This window comes from Scylla paramamosain, chromosome 6 (assembly GCF_035594125.1).
Source record: "Scylla paramamosain isolate STU-SP2022 chromosome 6, ASM3559412v1, whole genome shotgun sequence".
Lineage (NCBI taxonomy): Eukaryota > Metazoa > Arthropoda > Malacostraca > Decapoda > Portunidae > Scylla > Scylla paramamosain.
The window spans coordinates 10,284,430-10,302,880 of record NC_087156.1 but is presented as its reverse complement, the minus strand read 5'-3'; the positions used below and the strand labels follow the sequence as shown (position 1 = coordinate 10,302,880).

Genomic DNA, 18,451 nt, shown 5'->3' with positions numbered 1-18,451 from the left:
TTTTTTTTTCTTTTTTTTCCTTGAGTGGATTGACAAGGTGTAGAATAATAGTAAGAAAATATAAATAATAGAAAAACTGAATTGGTGTCACTCCAGCTGATAATCCTGCTCTTTACTACTGTGTAGCCACCACTGTGTTGTCATGTATGTGTGTACACTGTCTCTAGCCTCTGTGGCGACTATGTGTCGGTGGGCGTAGCTTGGTATCGGAGACGACGATTTTCTTTCTCGATAATCATCACTCACAACATCCTTGTGCAAGTGGGTTATCAAAGTTAGTCTGGCGTGTTGCAGTTTATTTAGAAAATATAAATTGTCTTTACAGCTCAACAACAGTGCACTTCTTTACTACTCAATCACACGACTAAGATTATAAGCAAAGTTATTAAGACTCTTGCGTCTTGATCAGAGTCTAAGTCTTTGAGTAACTCAAGTCAGAGCGACACGGGTTGTGCGTCTGTACTATCTTGGTGACTGGCTGCTACTGCTGCTAAAAGTGACTTGAGGATTGTCCGAGAGGTGTCGAGGCATACGTCATAGATTTCCATAGCCAATAATATCAAGCAAAATGAATGACGTTTTAATCTCCACCCACTGGGAGGTAAGCCTTTAACAAGCTGAATGGGCATAAAACAAACCGGCTGTTTATAGTTAAGCTTGGCTGTTATCAATTCAACGTCCTGTTCACCTCTTGCACAATTCTTCTAATACTAGCGTTAGATTCTCTAACGCGTCTCTAATTTCCTTCTAATTCTACTCTTATATATATTCTTTTCTTCATGCAAAGTAATGCCTATTACACTACTACTACTACTACTACTACTACTACTACTACTGTTATTAACATTCACTTATTACAACTCAGGAAAACTTTTTTTTCTTCCATCCCTTTATGCTTCTTACAAAGATGGAACTTCATTTGGAAATAAAAATTCAAATAGCCGAACACAAAAATCATTTAGATGGAAAAGATACTAGACGGCTCAACTTGAAACACTGCAGTAAACAATGCAACACATGTTTAATTTGCAGTCAGTATAAAATGGTATTCTAACATTTGCATATAGCCACTACTTATACTCACACTCTCATATCTTCTTGGTGAATGGCAAACAGAGGAACAAAAAAATATCTTTTCAGTTGCCGCTTCCATACATACAGACAAAAAAAGATAAAAATATATAAAAAAAAGTCAATAATAAAAAATCTAAATATGTTTCTGGAAGTGCTTCAATACTCTTAAAACAACTAGTCACAGGAAGGGGAAAAAACAAACAGGCAGAGAAATCCAGAGTTTACCAATGAAGGGGATGAAAGAATGAAGATATTGCTTAACTCCTGGACTACTGAAAGGGAACGGAATAAAGGTGAAAGTCTTGTGTAGCGTCAGCGTGGGGAAGGAGAGACGCATGCTGATGGCAAATTCAGAAGAGCAGTAACCATAGAAATAACAACACAAGACAGACTTCCCCCATTTTTTTCCATCTTCATATACTTGTGTGCATTTTTTGTAGCATATCAGTGTATTTGCTATGGTAAGCTCAGTAGGTATGAAATGTTCTCTAGGGTATGTATTAATTAATTAATTAATTATTTATTTATTTATTCACTTATTTATTATCTATTTATTTCATATTCTACTTTTCATTACCACATCGTATTGAGAGGCACTTTTGTGACTCACTGTTTCCTTTACATTGAGAAATTATTTGTTTATTACAGTACAGCATAAAGCAAGTGTCTGCAGTGAGTCAGACACTTTGTCAAGCAGCCTTACCTTACATGCACATGGAATAACATAGGCAAGCATGACAGGCGTCACTTAAATGTAAACCTAAAAATGGAAGGACGTACACAGCTCCGTCCCCGTCACTCACCGGTAAATTGTGAGTGTGTCAGGAGGAGCAGCAAAAAGCCAGTCCTCGTCGTCTGGCCGCGAGGAAGGAAAAAGGTCCCGCCGCTGCTGCATCCGACAAGACAAACACAAAATCAGAGGACTGTGTTAAACCCTCAAGACAAAAAGAAAAAAAAAAGTGTCTGAGTCTGATGGTGTCAACCAAGACTGGCTATCCCGTATATGAAGTGAGTTATGGCAAATAATTCGCGTATTTTGCGCCCTCCAGCTCGATCTGTAGTGATGAGGCGATAGTTGCGCGAGTTGCCAGGCAGAAACCTTCGCCCACATGTCGATAAATCGAAATATGCAAAATACAGCAAAAAAGGTGAGTCTGACGAAGAAATTACATAAAATAAGAAAGATACGCCTTCAAAAGTTAACAACCAAGAAGTGTTTCCGAAACTGAAATCGAAATTTTTATATGCGATGGACACCGAAATGTGCTCCTGGCCAAATCATTGTTGTACCCTCCAGGGCCAGGCGGGAGCGGTGGGGTGTACAGATGTGCGGTAACAAAAATAGAACCATCTCGCTCTGCTAAGGGAATAATCCCTCCAAAGATATTCAATACGTTACTAAATAATAAAGAAAATCATAAATTTTCTTTCATTCGATGACAAGGAAAATAAAAAAAGTGATGAAACAAATATTTTCAGAAATCTACAACGACGAGCCTCTAAAAAAAGGGAGACAAATAGTGTGGGCCGGCTCTAGTCATCAAGGCCCACGTCACCTTGACTTTTCAAGGTGACAATCAACACACACACAGACAAATAACAACACTTCACAGAACAATACAAGCTTTCCTCTCTTTGATTTTACTTGAATAAAGCTGCAACAAAGGTTATGACGCTAAATATCATGGTAGTAACGCTTCTCGGGAAATCAGAGTTAAAAATAATATCAATACCAATTGAACAAAGAAAATGTAAATATGTTTTCTCAATAGAAGGAAAGATTTTTATTTTATTTTATTCTATTTTTATTTATTTATTTATTTGTTTTTTTTTACGTGGAAATCAAATCCACACTAAATGAAATGTGTTACAGTAATAGTTTCCAAGGACACTTTATCATAACATGCAAAATATTATTAATCTACATAACGTTAAAACACAGTAAACGATAAATAAACGGATAAATTAGAAGATCTGATATTTGTTACCTAATAAAGTCTCAGGTGAATATTCCTGTTATGCTGGAAAGTTTTTTTGTAATTGCATCTTTCCTTTCTTTACTCGTATATTCGTACATACAAAAGATACATACGAAAAAAAATTGGAACGCAAAAATGATACCTAAATGTTAGGTTTCAACTGAATTTCCAAGTAAATATAAAGATGACACTATTATAGAAAATGTATGATATCGAATCCTTCTTTTCTCTATGCATACACTAAAATAAGCACACGAAGACTGAAATACAAAAATTATAGCTTTGAAAAAGATTCTCGGTTAATCCTCAAAGAACTTTTTCCCTGTAAGATGTTGCAATGAACAGTATAGACTAAATTTACATTCTTCTTTCATATATATACCCTGGGAAGGCAGAAAAATTGGAGACAAAACAACGCTCTGGAAAAAGGTTTAAACTAATCCTTCAATGGATAATACTACTGACACGATACCATGGAAGCATATCCTTTCTTTCCTTCATAGATTCGTGGGAAGCAGACAGGAGAAAGGCAGGCATCAGACAGGTTTCGGTTGACACGGAAAAAAAAAGTTTAACATCGAGTTCGAAAACAGAGTGCACATGATGTAATGAAGCAGGTACGCACTTTCCTCCTGCACGTGTTGGCAGTGTTCACCGCGGCACCACCTGCCATCCATTCCTGAAAATATCAAAACATCCACATAAGAAAGTGATGCAGCTTGACTATTCTAAAAAGAGCTAAAAATGAAGCATCATAAACAAAACCACCACAAATCCTTTACTACATGAGTTACAACATACACATGAACAAAAAAACGAAAGAATAAATACTGAAGAAAAACACGAAATGTCATAAATAAAACGTGTCAAATTCCTCCAAGCAAGAACACATGGATACATGAAAAACAACACTGAAAACAGAACACACTTGAAACGCTGAGAATGTTAATTATGCACAACACCTGCAGCAAAATAAAATCTAAAAAAAAAAAATAGCAAGGATATACTTAGAAAATAATAAGTACCACTTCAGTCTAGCCATAAAAAGTATTCACGGCACAAAACATGAAAGTCACTTTTGAGTATCTCCACCAAGGTGGCCTGACTCATCTATTCTTCTTTCTTTATTGTTGCTCAGTAATACAACACATCCACCTTCCTCCATTTGTGGTTCTGATAACAACAACAACAACAACAACAACAACAACAACAACAACAGCAACAACAACAACAACAACAACAACTCTCTGATTACTCCTAGTTAGATACCTGCATTTTCGTGTGGTTACTGCGAGGACACAGGATGTTCCCTATAAAGTCGTCTTACACAACAAAACAACAACAACAACAAAGGCTCCACAGACCACAAAGATATCGTAGTTGCTGTTGGTTCTGGATGTCACCGCTTCTTGGTAAGGATCTCAACAAAAGCAAACACCTGTGAGATCCACCCTACTTCATGCTTGTGCTGCTAACTCGTCTGGATGAAGCAATACATTTAGTGTGATACTTTTCACAGGACCTGCCTAGTATAGATGTGTCTACATATTTCAGTTCATGCGGTCATCTGAATAAAAAAAACCTCACTGCAAAGCCAAGGTAGTGTTTCGCTGGCAATAATATTCCTTTTTTTTTTTTTTTTTTTTTGTCCCGTCGCTTACCAAACCAGTGCCAGACGTTCTTTTGATAAGGTCCCGCAGGAGGTCGTCTTTCCTACCACGGCAAGACTCACACGATTTACTCATATTTTCCCTGGAACATAATGTAATGAAGCTCCAGATGTTAGGCTCGAGATGACCAGCTAATAAACAAATATATAAATACATATCCTCATTAAAAGCATTAACGACGTGTAATTCAATCTCCCGTCGTCTGAACACACGAGTAATCACACGTCTGATGAAGGCATGCTAATGAACACCCAGGTGAGGGGTCTTTTTATTCGCTACTCACACTTGAGACTCGCGAGCCCTCGGAGTATTTAAGCCGCTTATAAACTTTTTATGCAAATATACTTTCATTTACACTTCTCTCTCTCTCTCTAGTCGCCCATCATGGGATCCGATGCTCATAATCGTATTAATTGATCTATCATACCAGCTTCGTCTCTCTCTCTCTCTCTCTCTCTCTCTCTCTCTCTCTCTCTCTCTCTCTCTCTCTCTCTCTCTCTCTCTCTCTCTCTCTCTCTCTCTCTCTCCAGAACTATCAATATAAAGAATAGCAGGTTCGAGGTATTCTGTGGTCGTAAGACTCGGCCCCATCAGACTGTGCGAGCATTTTTATGTTGATCTGCTTCTCTGAAATAATATTTTATGTCAATGAGCCTTTGGTTGTTAATGAAGGTGCCACCAGCACGTGGAATGACTCACCGAGAGACAGATACACAGACACACACAGACACACACACACACACACACACACACACACACACACACACACACACACACACACACACATACACACACAAACACACAGTATCCGAGAAAAGCTTCTTGACTGTGTCCGTCAGATTTACCAAATTATTTATAGCTAGGATCCTCTTTAGGGCACTCAGGAGACTACAGTCACTACACGCGGCTGTGCACTATAGAAGGAACAACAAAGGTATAGCTACCACAATTACCTTTTTTTTTTTTTTTTCCAGCAATCTGTAAATCTGCGTGGCTGCTGCTCGAGGTGGCAGAGCATTAACCGGAGCTGAGAGTGTGGTGGGATGGATGTTTTGACGGTATCTGTCCCTTTCTATCTCCAAGTGGATATTGTACAGTAGCTACCAAATTATTTTTATTTTAAAGAGCTCTGCATTCTGACACAATGGACGATAATATTTGACACGTTTGGTGATAACGCCAGTGACAATTGGTAGCCCTGCACACTAAGGATGGTTGCCGTATATTACATATGACCTAACAAATAGAGAGCCATCTTAGCATCACGTCAAGCCATGCATACCAACCTTACCAATACGTGATCAGGGAACGGGTTTTGTATTGTTCATTATGCCACAGTTCGCGCCACACTTTAAAGATAGTTTTCGGAGATACTGTACATTCACTGGCTGAAAAGTTCTTTATACAGTCATACAGATCAGTTACTTTCAACTTGGGTCCACTTAGACTAATATGTATGAGACTACACTTTTATTTGAAATATTTAGATGCACGGTTCTACTTTATGCTTCTGTTTATCCTACTTAGTATTAAAACAAGAGCGGGATTTCATTAAGTTTATAAAGGAACGTTACTGAATGCTGTTGACGAGACAACGATGAGACAAATTCTTATTTCAGTTCTACATCACCAGTGTTTACGGCTTCACTCCAGAACAGGACTCCCTAACCTCCTCTCATCCCAAGCAAAGCCTCTTACGAGTAAATCGTTTCGTTATTGTCAATCTATTATCTGTTCTTTATATTCAAGAGAAAATATGGAAACAGTTGAATCTACTTTTCTATATCATGTCTTCTGGGTTGTGACTGATTTCTTTCTAGCGTCTGCAGCTTAAGAGTGTCAATGAAGAATAAAGATGCTATTTCACTGAACTTAAAGCTTTCACTGTAAGGAATCTCTCTCCTCTCTCTCTCTCTCTCTCTCTCTCTCTCTCTCTCTCTCTCTCTCTCTCTCTCTCTCTCTCTCTCTCTCTCTCTCTCAAACCATATCTCGCTCCCAAGTAGAATTCACCTTCTCTCTTTAACCCATCTGTATTTCACTAAGTAAGGCTATTTTCTAAGAAGTAACATCCTAACAATCCTCCTTCAGCTTGAGCAGCAACACTAATTTTATTGCAAACCTTCCAGTTCGACTTCGCTTAGATTACCTTACTTAAGGTTTCCAGTCAAGAGATACCCTGCCATGCCTCGCCTCACCCTCCCTAACACTCCGCCAAGACAATGATTCCCTTGGTACCATCGCCGCGTGTACCAGGATGAGAGAAAAGCCGACAGTCCACTGCTAAGCCATGCGCGGATTAGCGCCGTTAGCATCAGTCCGAGAACACAAGCAATTCAACTGACCTTGGAAAACCTTGAGCTGAAGCCAGGAGGGAAAGTAAAGTGTGTCTAGAATATGAAGGTGGTAGTTAAGTGAGACTGAAGAGGAGGAGCACAAGTCATGTTGCGATTGACGGATGAAGGCAATCTAGGGAGAGTGTCGCACAGAGGAGGCGGGACGCAAGGCGCCTTCAGGCCAGTCACTGCTGGTGTCCCTCGCCTCCCCTTCCTGCCTCGCTGCGAGGTGAAGGGGCCACTACCACCGCTGCCTCAACACTTACACTACCTTTGCGTCTCAACACTGAAAAGCTTCAATGAATGGGAATGAACGGGAAAGTAATGGTCACTTAGAATTGCTTAGAACAAGTACATGTTACTAAGTGTTTTAAATCAATCTGTCTGTCTGCGTCTGTCTGTTTATCTCTGCCTCACATGTTCACTATAATGTTCTGTAAGAAAGAGCATCCGAATTTCTGTTGCTTTGTTGCAGCACATCTGTTTGTATTAATGTTGTGTGTGTGTGTGTGTGTGTGTGTGTGTGTGTGTGTGTGTGTGTGTGTGTGTGTGTGTGTGTGTGTGTGTGTGTGTGTGTGTGTGTGTGTGTGCGTGTCTGGTGTAACATTGCGAGTGGAACAATATTTACGAGTATATTTGGTAGTTTTAGTAAATCAATGACAACTACGTATTGTGCCTGAAAAATGGCATACCGTAAATACGAGTCAATTAGAGAAAAAATATAGTTAGGTCACTATGTATGCATTTTCTTCGCTTACAGTAATTGTTATCATGAAAGAATATACGAGTAACGGAAGAGGCATACGTTTATATTATGCAAACATTATGCTGTATTAATATCCCACTGACTAATTGGACTTTTGGTTAAGTACTCGGTGCAGGGCACGGTAAAATATTTATCAAAGTGCTTTTACAAAAAAAAAATGTACAAATATACTCTTTAGAATGAAATATACCAGTTTCTGCCGCTATTTAAAACTACTTTGTCCATGTCTGTGTCTGCACGCACATCCATCTGTCCCTCTGTCTATTTGTCTGTTTCTCTGTCTGCTTGCTTGCCTTCTATTTTTGCCTGCCTGCCTGTCTACCTGCTTTTTTACCTGCCTATCCTCTTCAAGTTAGGCTGACTATTTCCCTGTCACCCTGTCTGTCTGCCTGCTTCCTTTCTTTCTTTTGTTTTTATGTCCATCTACATCTCTCCCCGCCCGTTAGTCTGTCTGCCTCCTAGCTTGCTTGCTTGCCTCCCTGCCTGTTTGTTTGACCGTCTGTCTTCCTGCCTACCTGTCCGGTCTATCTCTCTCTCTCTCTGACGATTACCTAAACAAATCAACACATTATTTAAACCACAACTACGTAATACCAAGGTACTTGAAGGCTTGTCTGTAAGTGGTATCAGTGTGAACAGGTTACATCACGCTCCTATACAATCATGATTTGCGCAGCACACCCTCCATAGTAGGTTGGCAGGCACTTCCCACACGTTAAGGAGTCCTTCTTCATTTCACTCTCTAATTTAAACTTCTTTATGCAAATGAAATTAAAGTTCGGGATTTAAATGATCACTTACTTTCTTCGCACATAACAAAAATGTGCTGGACAAATATAACGAAAAATATTTACATAAAAAATAACAATAATAATATTCGAGCCACACTTCACAGTAACGAAAGCTTTCATAAATAAAGGAAGATATTGCAAAGGTCGCACTGAAATATTATTTATCACCGTACAACTACCATACCTAATTCCCGGGAGCAGACTCATGCAGGATATAAAAAGATGAAAGACCAATAAATAGCGGTAGAGAGTCATGAGAACATGGCAATTCATCAAGGAACTCCCGAGAGAGAGAGAGAGAGAGAGAGAGAGAGAGAGAGAGAGAGAGAGAGAGAGAGAGAGAGAGAGAGAGAGAGAGAGAGAGAGAGAGAGAGAGAGAGAGAGAGAGAGAGAGAGAGAGAGAGAGAGAGAGAGAGAGAGAGAGAGAGAGAGAGAGAGAGAGAGAGAGAGAGAGAGAGAGAGAGAGAAAAAAAAATAAATAAATAATTATATATATAAATGAAAACGAAATTAAATTGGTTAACATCCCAGCCACCACCACCACCACCACCACCACCACCACCACCAGCACGTCGCCGCCACCAGCTTGAACCGCAGTGAAAGGGAGCGCCATGCATGTGTTTAATTTCTGGCAGGGTTTTTTTTTTTATTTATTTACTTATTTATTTTTTTTTATTTTTTTATTTTTTTTTGCAATCCCGTAGAAAATTTGAAACGCCGTCTTGATAAATATTTTACCTCAAATCCGCGGGTAACAGTGTTTGTTTGTTACAGATTAAAACTCCTTGCCTCCAGGAAATGAGGGCACCTCATTTCATCTATTTTCATTCTTTCCTATATATTTTCCTTCGGGTTTTGTTTCTCTAACCCAGTAAGGTATTTACTTCAGATTTGTTTCCTGTACGGCTTATGACGGAGGGAGTGGAGGGTGAGGAGAGAGCCTTCTGCTTTGCTGTCCTTTTCTTCTACTATCACCTTAGTAGCCCTAGGACAGATCATCTCGTGAGAACCGCAAGGTTTGTTGTGGCCTGTATTTCTATGTAACTTTATGTAACTCTCCCTCGCTGTACACACACACACACACTCACACACACACACACACACACACACACACACACGTTAATTAAAGAAATGCTGTTGTTCTGTCATGTATCCAGTATATTTTGTTTTGTTCTCCACAGGTAACAATTAATGTGGTGCTTTTCCCGTTCCAGTTCTCTGTGACCTCTGGTATTCTTTTAGCCTGTCTTTTTACTCTGACAGGCGATGCTACTGTTACGACGACGACGATGAGAACGAGGACGACGACGATTAGAGGCACCGCACGCACGACGGCAAAAACGACAGTGATGATTTTTGTAAAGTTAAGCACCAGTAGTAGCAGCAGCAGCAGCAGCAGCAGCAGCAGAGGCAACAACAGCAGCAGCAGCAGCAGCAGCAGAGGCAACAACAGCAGAAGCAGCAGCAGCAGCAGCAGCAGCAGAAGCAACAACAACAGCAGCAACAGCTGCAGCAGCAATACCAACAAGAGCAGCAAGATCAGCGACGGCAACAGCAGCACCAGCAGCATCAGCAGCAGCAGCAGCAGGAGCAGCAGCATATTTAGTGTAATAATCTCCAACAGATAAAACACGCGGTGAGAAGTAACACGAGGCATCCTGGACAAACACCTGTCCACCTCGGCCCTGCAGGAGCTAAGATAGACAAAATGCATTTATAGTTGTTCAAGTGTCCAGCTTAGGTTACAGAGGCGTAGGTTAAGTCAGCCTGGTTGCATGGTGCACACCAGGATGCATGATATTTTTCAAAGGTTACCCAGAATTGTTGGCTACATGGAAGTGTACATGACATGACCAGTGTCATGAGGAAGAAGAAGTAAGTTGCCATACTGCTTAGTATGAAAAGATATAAATTGTGATTAAAGTATTACAAATTCATGTATTATATTGGTATATTACAGTACACTCAAACGCAACCCGCGCCTCATGTGTTTGAGATGTGGCGTTTTAAGACTACAGAAAAAAAGTCAAATATTCATGTAATTCTTTTGTAATCAGTTGTCCAAGGCTGAAGTGGACATAAATTTATTAAATTTATTTAATTTAAAGGGTGGATGGATTTAGAAAAGGTGGAAATACTGAAAAATAAAAATAATAACATTGAATAAATTATGAGAAAAAAAAATTACGTAGTAATAAGACAGTCTTCTGCAGGAGAAGAAAAAGAAAAAGGAATAGGAGGAATAATACAGCAACATTCTCGCATGCATTGTTGAAGTTGAAGTGTGGATGTCTGAAGCAGCAGCCTTGCCTGGCACTTTCACTCTCTAAACACAGCCCATCACAGGTCGAACTTTGCCTGGCGCCAGCGGAGATTTGACCAGTCGTAGTTTACATATATATGTTTCTTCCTCTGATGGCGGTGACGCTGCTGCTTCTTCCTCTGAGAGCAGTGGTGGTAGTTCTTTTTCTCTGCTTCTTTTTCTTGATTTCTTCCTCTGATGGCGGTAATGCTGCTGCTGCTGCTGCTGCTGCTGCTGCTGCTTCTTCTTCCTCTGATGGCGTTGCTTCCTGTTCTTGTTCTAAGACAGTCAGTTTGATGGTCTGAGTTGGTAGGTGCACACTCACCTCCCCTGCTCCCCAGTCATAATTCAAGTCAGGTTGGTGGAAGACTGGGAAGGGTAGGGAGGTGCTGCACACTCACCTCCCCTGCTCCCCAGTCATAATTCAAGTCAGGTTGGTGAAAGACTGGGAAGGGTAGGGAGGTGCTGCACACTCACCTCCCCTGCTCCCCAGTCATAATTCAAGTCAGGTTGGTGGAAGACTGGGAAGGGTAGGGAGGTGCTGCACACTCACCTCCCCTGCTCCCCAGTCATAATTCAAGTCAGGTTAGTGGAAGACTGGGAAGGGTAGAGAGGTGGTGCACACTCACCTTCCCTGCTCCCCAGTCATACTTCAAGTCAGGTTAGTGGAAGACTGGAAAGGGTAGGGAGGTGCTGCACACTCACCTCCCATGCTCCCCAGGTTACATTTGTAACATCTGTCAGGTTGGTTATTTTTGGAGTTACCAGGGTCAGTCAGTCAAGCCCAGGGAAGTGCTACGCACTCACCTTGCAAAGATCAGAGGGGTGGTGGTGGTGGTAGATTTAGAGCTGGTAGGATGAGTCACATTGGTGGTGGAAGTCAAACTGGGAGACTGGGAAGGGTAGGGAGGTGCTGCACACTCACCTCCCATGCTCCCCACGGTCAGTCAGTTTGGTGGTCTGTTGCCAGATTAGAGTAAGATTTGTAAGTCAGTCAGGATGGTTGTTTTTAGAGTTGCCAGGGTCAGTCAGGCTGGTGGTAGGGAAGTGCTACGCACTCACCTACCCTGGACAGGGTAAGATGTAGGGATGTAGGGATCAGAGTCACAGTGTCAGAGAGTTGCTCTTAGAAGTTGCCAGGATGAGTAAGGTCAAACTGGGAGACTGGGAAGTGTAGGGAGGTGCTGCACACTCACCTCACATGCTCCCCAGGGCCAGTCAGTTTGGTGATTACATATCTGTAAATCAGGCAGGTTGTTTGTTTTTTTGAGCAGCCAGGGTCAGTCAGTCAGGGTCAGACAAGGGAAGTGCTACGCACTCACCTTGCCAAGATCAGAGGGGTGGTGGTGGTGGTGGTCTGTACAGTTGGAGTTGCTCTTTGGAGTTGGTAGGATGAGTCAGATTGATGGGAGACTGGGAAGGGTAGGGAGGTGCTGCACACTCACCTCCCGTGCTTCCCAGGGTCAGTCAGTATGGTGGGTCTTTAGAGTTGCCAGGATGAGTCACGGGAAGTGCTACGCACTCACCTTGCCAGGATCAGTTGCCAGGGTGGGGAGTACTGGAGTACTGGTGGTGGTCTGTACAGTTGGAGTTGCCAGAATGAGTCAGATTGTTGGTCAAAGTCAAACTGGGAGACTGGGAAGGGTAGGGAGGTGCTGCACACTCACCTCCCGTGCTTCACAGGTGGGGTGGTGGTCTTTGGAGTTGTCAGGATCAGTCAGGTTGGTATTGATTTATTTTTATTATTTATTGTTGATTGCCAGACTCAGTCACTTTTATTGACGGGGGGAGTAGGAGTTTTTTGGTTTTTACTTTATTTATTTTTTGTTAATTTTATTTTATTTATCTATTTTATTTTATTTTCTATTTATTTTATTGTTCTTTTCTTTATACCTATATATATTTTATTCTTTTTGGTGTGGTAGTCCGTAGACTTGGGGAGAGAAGGGAAGTGCTGTGCACTCACCTCTCTTGCTCTCCCGAGGTGGTAGGGAAGTTTTTATTTTATTTTATTCATTTATCTACTTATTTGCTTTATCTATTTATTTATTTACTTCATTTTATTTCATTTATTTATTTACTTTATTTTTTTATTTTTTTGCCTGGTAGGTTGGGAGAGAAGGGAAGTGCTATGCACTCACCTTTATGTTTTTTTATTTATTTTTTTTTTCCTGTTAGGTGGAGAGAAGGGAAGTGCTATGCACTTACCTTTATTTTTATTTTTTTATTTATTTTTATTTTTTTTTTTATTTATTTTTATTTTTTTTTATTATTTTTTGCCTAGTAGTCCGTAGACTTGCCAGGGTTAGGTAGGGGAGAGAAGGGAAGCGCTGTGCACTCACCTCCCTTGCTCTCCCGGGGGCGGTAAGGCGGTGCCTTCCTCCCCTGGGGAGGGGTAGGGAGGTGCTGCGCACTCACCTCCCCTCCTCCCCGTGGGCAGCTCCATCACCGTACCTGTGTGTTTGAGGCACACATGGTGATGGAGGGATGCTCTTTGAAGGTTTTTGTGAGTTCCGAGAGGGGGGTTCGAACCTACGCGCCCCTTACTTCCCTCACGCCAAACTCCAAGTGCACCACTCTACCCACTGGGCCACGAGGGCCCTTTTTCTTTTTTTTAAAGTTGGTCTATTTCCCCATCTTCCCCATCTTTTTTGTAAAGTTGGTCTATTTCCCCATCTAATGTTCACGTCAGTATGTATTAAAGAATTATGATGTGAATTAATTTCATTACGTTATTTATTTATTGTATTTTCTATGGAATATGACCGCTGGCATCCCACACACACTGGGTTCCCAAAGACTGTCACTACGCCATGAAACCCCAACGGTAAACAAGATATATTTGAACACATGATTTCCCCTCCAGTGTTCATGCAGCACCAAAAGTTCAATAAGAAAAACTGCTGCTGATTCTAAAGTGAGCGTTCATTCCCACAGTGATAATTAGATAATTGTTGACTTGTGGGAGTATGTCGTGGAGTGCAAATAGCAGTAGGTGAGATCAGAGAACTTTACAGAGGCGGGCATTCCTTGTGTCTGGAGTCGCCTCCTGGGACCCTCCCCTGTGCTGCACCACCACCACCATCACCAACAACAATAACAACAACACAACATTACACCTGTCCATCCTGCAGCACGAGAATGACTCAGCCCAGAGAACCACGGATTGCTTTATTCGTAATTCACGTCCACTCTCAACATAGACATCAATCAAATTATGTCATTGAAAAAGCTGGTGAAGCACTCACTTCTTCACACAGGCTTTACTACCTATCAGCAGGATGAAAGCTTCCGACTGGGAGGAAGGGCGGCGTCGGGAGGGATTAAGGGAGAGAGGGTAGGGGGACCAGCGGAGGCTGCAAGTGTGTTTATGCTTCATAGGTATAAAAAAGAATACTGCATGAAAAAGAAGAAAGACCTGTGTCCCTCCCACCCCTGCTCCCCGCGTGAAGCGATACGCAGTGAAGTGGTACTGTTGTTGTTGTTGTTGTTGTTGTTGTTGTTGTTGTTGTTGTTGTTGTTGTTGTGATGGTGATGTTGTGGTGACGAGGATGAGCTTGTGCGTGAATGATTACTTAATAGTGATGACAGGTTAATAGAGCGTCAGTTTATATTAACAGCCACTGGACATGATACATTACGGACAGCTGGTGTGCAGTGGAGGGAGCGTGTTATTATCATAGTCTCCAGATCACTTATTAGAGTCTAGAATAGATCATAAGGGTAACAATTTGGTTACAGTTTACAATACCACTTAATTTCCGCATGGTAAAGAGTGGATGGAAAAGAGAGTTAAATCAGGTTGGTTCATTTAGTTAGGAAGGTGTCTTGATACTCGTCTCTTATAGCAACTCAAGTCATACGGAGGTGAGTAAACATATATGATCAGTTCAAGTCATAACAAGTTTGGGAAGTTAGATAAAAATCAGGGAGAATTACGGAGTTTAACTGGGAAAGGGATCAAAGAGTGAAGAGGCCAGTCAACTCTCGCACTATTAAAGAGAAAACAAGGGCTGAAAGTAAGTGAAAAGGCTAGTTGTATCAGAGCGTGTGTTTCATGAGCAGGGCTGAACTGTAGCGTTTGGATTGCTTTGTATTCATGGTGAGGGGAATCACACCAGGGGCGGGATGTGATACGTTAATAGGAGTGTTTGTATGCATAATAAAGTGACACAATAATGGATATGGAACGTGCCACATTGATTGCTTTGCATTCATTTTAAAGGGAAATCATCCCACCAATGAAATGTAACACGTTATTTGGAGTTTTTATCCATAAAAAGAACCGTAGTAAGGCAGTTCAAGGAAGCATTAAGTGGTAGTCAGATGACACTTGATCATAAAAGTAAATGAATACCTAACTCAACGCACAGAAAAAAAAATACTGAAATTTTAAAGAACACATGCTTCTCTCTGACGAGCATCACTCGCAACACTTGCATTACATTCAGTCCCGAAGAATCCTCAAGAGCCCTTTTAAATTATTTGACCGTTCCACATGAAACAATCTCACTAGAGAAATGGTTCTAAACTGGTGGTCCACAGTGACTCTTTAGGGTGGTCCACAGGATGCCTACTGTATTTGCTGATAAAAATTAAATGGAAAATTCAGTATGAACAATTTGATCAAAATGAATAACTACTATTATTACATTTCTATCTAAGAGAACCATTGACAGTCTAAGTTGTAGCTGTTAGGTAATACTTCGAGTCACTTCTAAGTTTAATCTACAACGAATGTTCAAGATTCACGCCGCCATCCGGGACTAGGGCCTGAGAACATACTCGTACTATACGCGTCAAGGTGACGAGCCATCCTGTTCATTTCTGTCAGCTTCCACGCGGCTACACGAGTCGTCAAGTGCTGTGGACCACCGTGCCTGTGGCCACTGGCCACCGAACTGCAGTGTTGATTAGTTGTATTAAAACAAAATTGAAAGGGTCCACATTTTCTTTTTGTTTTTGTTAGTGGCCCGTGGCCTGAAAAGAGATGAAAACCACTGCACTAGAGAGTAATAACGGCATTAGCAAAAGCGTCCACTTCAAACACCCTTTTGTCTCTGCCTGTGGACGCACAAATTACCTCAGAATGTTACGTCACAATGAATAAGACAAGTGAAAAAGCTTTCTTTCTCTTGAATTTGAATACCGTCTTTTCGGAATTATTGATTTTTTTTTTTTTTTGTGCAATAAGAAAGAAAAACTTGTGCAATTTTCAGAAGAGTAAAAAAATCTACAATTCACCCTAAGGAGAAGGTACAGAAAAATTATGAACTCTACCGCCACAACCACCACCACCACGTCCACCACTCCTTGTCCCCGGCCGACCACTTGCCTTTCTCTTTTAAAGACAAACTGCACACCCCACGTGGCGCATGCAAACACTAGCCCGTCGCCGTACATTTGGCCGTTTGCTCTGCTCTCGACACCTACACTGCTGCACGTCACTGAGAGAGAGAGAGAGAGAGAGAGAGAGAGAGAGAGAGAGAGAGAGAGAGAGAGAGAGAGAGAGAGAGAGAGAGAGAGAGAGAGAGAGAGAGAGAGAGAGAGAGAGAGAGAGAAATATTCAAGGCAAAAAGTAAATTCTTTCACACAAATGCACCACATTAAGCACCTCCAGCGTAAGACTGTATAATTATGAGGCAGGAAGCGCGGCAGTAAACACGTGAAATCTATGGAGAAGGCAGGGCGTGTTTCACTTGCTGGTCTTGCCTCTCACTTTTTTAATATACGTTATCTTTTTTTCTTTTCCTTTTTTTTTTCCTTGAGTGGATTGACAAGGTGTGGAATAATAGTAAGAAAATACAAATAATAGAAAAACTGAATTGGTGTCACTGCAGCTGATAATCCTGCTCTTTACTACTATTACTACTACTACTACTACTACTACAACTACTACTACTACTACTACTAATGTTATTAACATTCACCTATTAAAACTCAGGAAAGCTTTTTTTTCCTCCAACCCTTTATTCTTCTTAAAAACATGGAGCTGCATTTTAGAAATTAAATTTCAAATAGCCGAACACAAAAATCAATTAGATGCAAAAGATATTGGACGGCCCAACTTGAAACACTTCAGTAAACAATGCAATACATTTTTAATTTAGAGTCAGTATAAAATGGTATTGTAACATTTGCATATAGCCACTACTTATACTCACACTCTCATATCTTCTTGGTGAATGGCAAACAGAGGAACAAAGAAATGTCTTTTCAGTTGCCGCTTCCATACATACAGAAAAAAAAAAAAAGTCAACAATAAAAAATTTAAATATGCTTCTGGAAGTGCCTCAATACTCTTAAAACAACTAGTCACAGGAAGGGAAAAAAAAAAAAAAACAGGCAGAGAATTCCAGAGTTTACCAATGAAGGGGATGAAAGAATGAAGATATTGCTTAACTCCTGGACTATTGAAAGGGAACGGAATAAAGGTGAAAGTCTTGTGTAGCGTCAGCGTGGGGAAGGAGAGACGCATGCTGATTGCAAATTCAGAAGAGCAGTAACCATAGAAATAAAAATACCAGATAGACTTCCCCCATTTTTTTCCATCTTCATATACTTGTGTGCATTTTTTGTAGCACATCAGTGTATTTGCTATGGTAAGCTCAGTAGGTATGAAATGTTCTCTAGGGTATGCATTAATCCATCCATTTATTTATTTATTTATTTATTCACTTATTTATTATCTATTTATTTCATATTCTACTTTTCATAACCACATCGTATTGAGAGGCACTTTTGTGACTCACTGAGAAATTACTTGTTTATTACAGTACATCATAAAGCAAGTGTCTGCAGTGAGTCAGACACTTTGTCAAGCAGCCTTACCTTACATGCACATGGAATAACATAGGCAAGCATGACAGGCTTCACTTAAATGTAAACCTAAAAATGGAAGGGCGTACACTGCGCTACAAAAACAGCTCCGTCCCCGTCACTCACCGGTAAATTGTGAGTGTGTCAGGAGGAGCAGCAAAAAGCCAGTCCTCGTCGTCTGGCCGCGAGGAAGGAAAAGATCCCGCCGCTGCTGCATCCGACAAGACAAACACAGAATCAGAGGACTGTGTTAAACCCTCAAGACAAAAAGAAAAAAAAAAGTGTCTGAGTCTGATGGTGTCAACCAAGACTGGCTATCCCGTATATGAAGTGAGTTATGGCAAATAATTCGTGCATTTTGCGCTCTCCAACTCGTTCTGTAGTAATGAGGCGATAGTTGCAAGAGTTGCGAGGCAGAAACTTTCGCCCACATGTCGATAAATCGAAATATGCAAAATACAGCAAAAAAGGTGAGTCTGAAGAAGAAATTACGTAAAATAAGAAATATACGCCTCCAAAAGTTAACAACCAAGAAGTGTTTCGGAAACTGAAATCGAAATTTTTATATGCAATGGACAACAAAAGGTGCTCCTCGACAAATCATTGTTGTACCCTCCAGGGCCAGGCGGGAGCGGTGGGGTGTACAGATGTGCAGTAGTAACAAAAATAGAGCCCCCTCGCTCCACTAGGGGAATAATCCCTCCAAAGATATTTAAT

General features: G+C 41.0%; 1 protein-coding gene across 9 annotated transcripts in view; it reads right to left on the bottom strand.

Moving 5' to 3' along the window:
• Window positions 1–2,978: 2,978 nt before the first annotated feature.
• The window catches only part of LOC135101297 (circumsporozoite protein-like), a 189,251-nt gene continuing 173,778 nt past the window's right edge, over window positions 2,979–18,451 (bottom strand). For all 9 annotated transcript variants that reach the window (XM_064005042.1, XM_064005038.1, XM_064005035.1 and 6 more), the window contains one exon: window positions 2,979–3,732. In XM_064005042.1, the coding sequence (XP_063861112.1) occupies window positions 3,625–3,732 (108 nt within the window). In that variant the 3' untranslated portion in view covers window positions 2,979–3,624. The remainder of the gene's footprint in view (window positions 3,733–18,451) is intronic.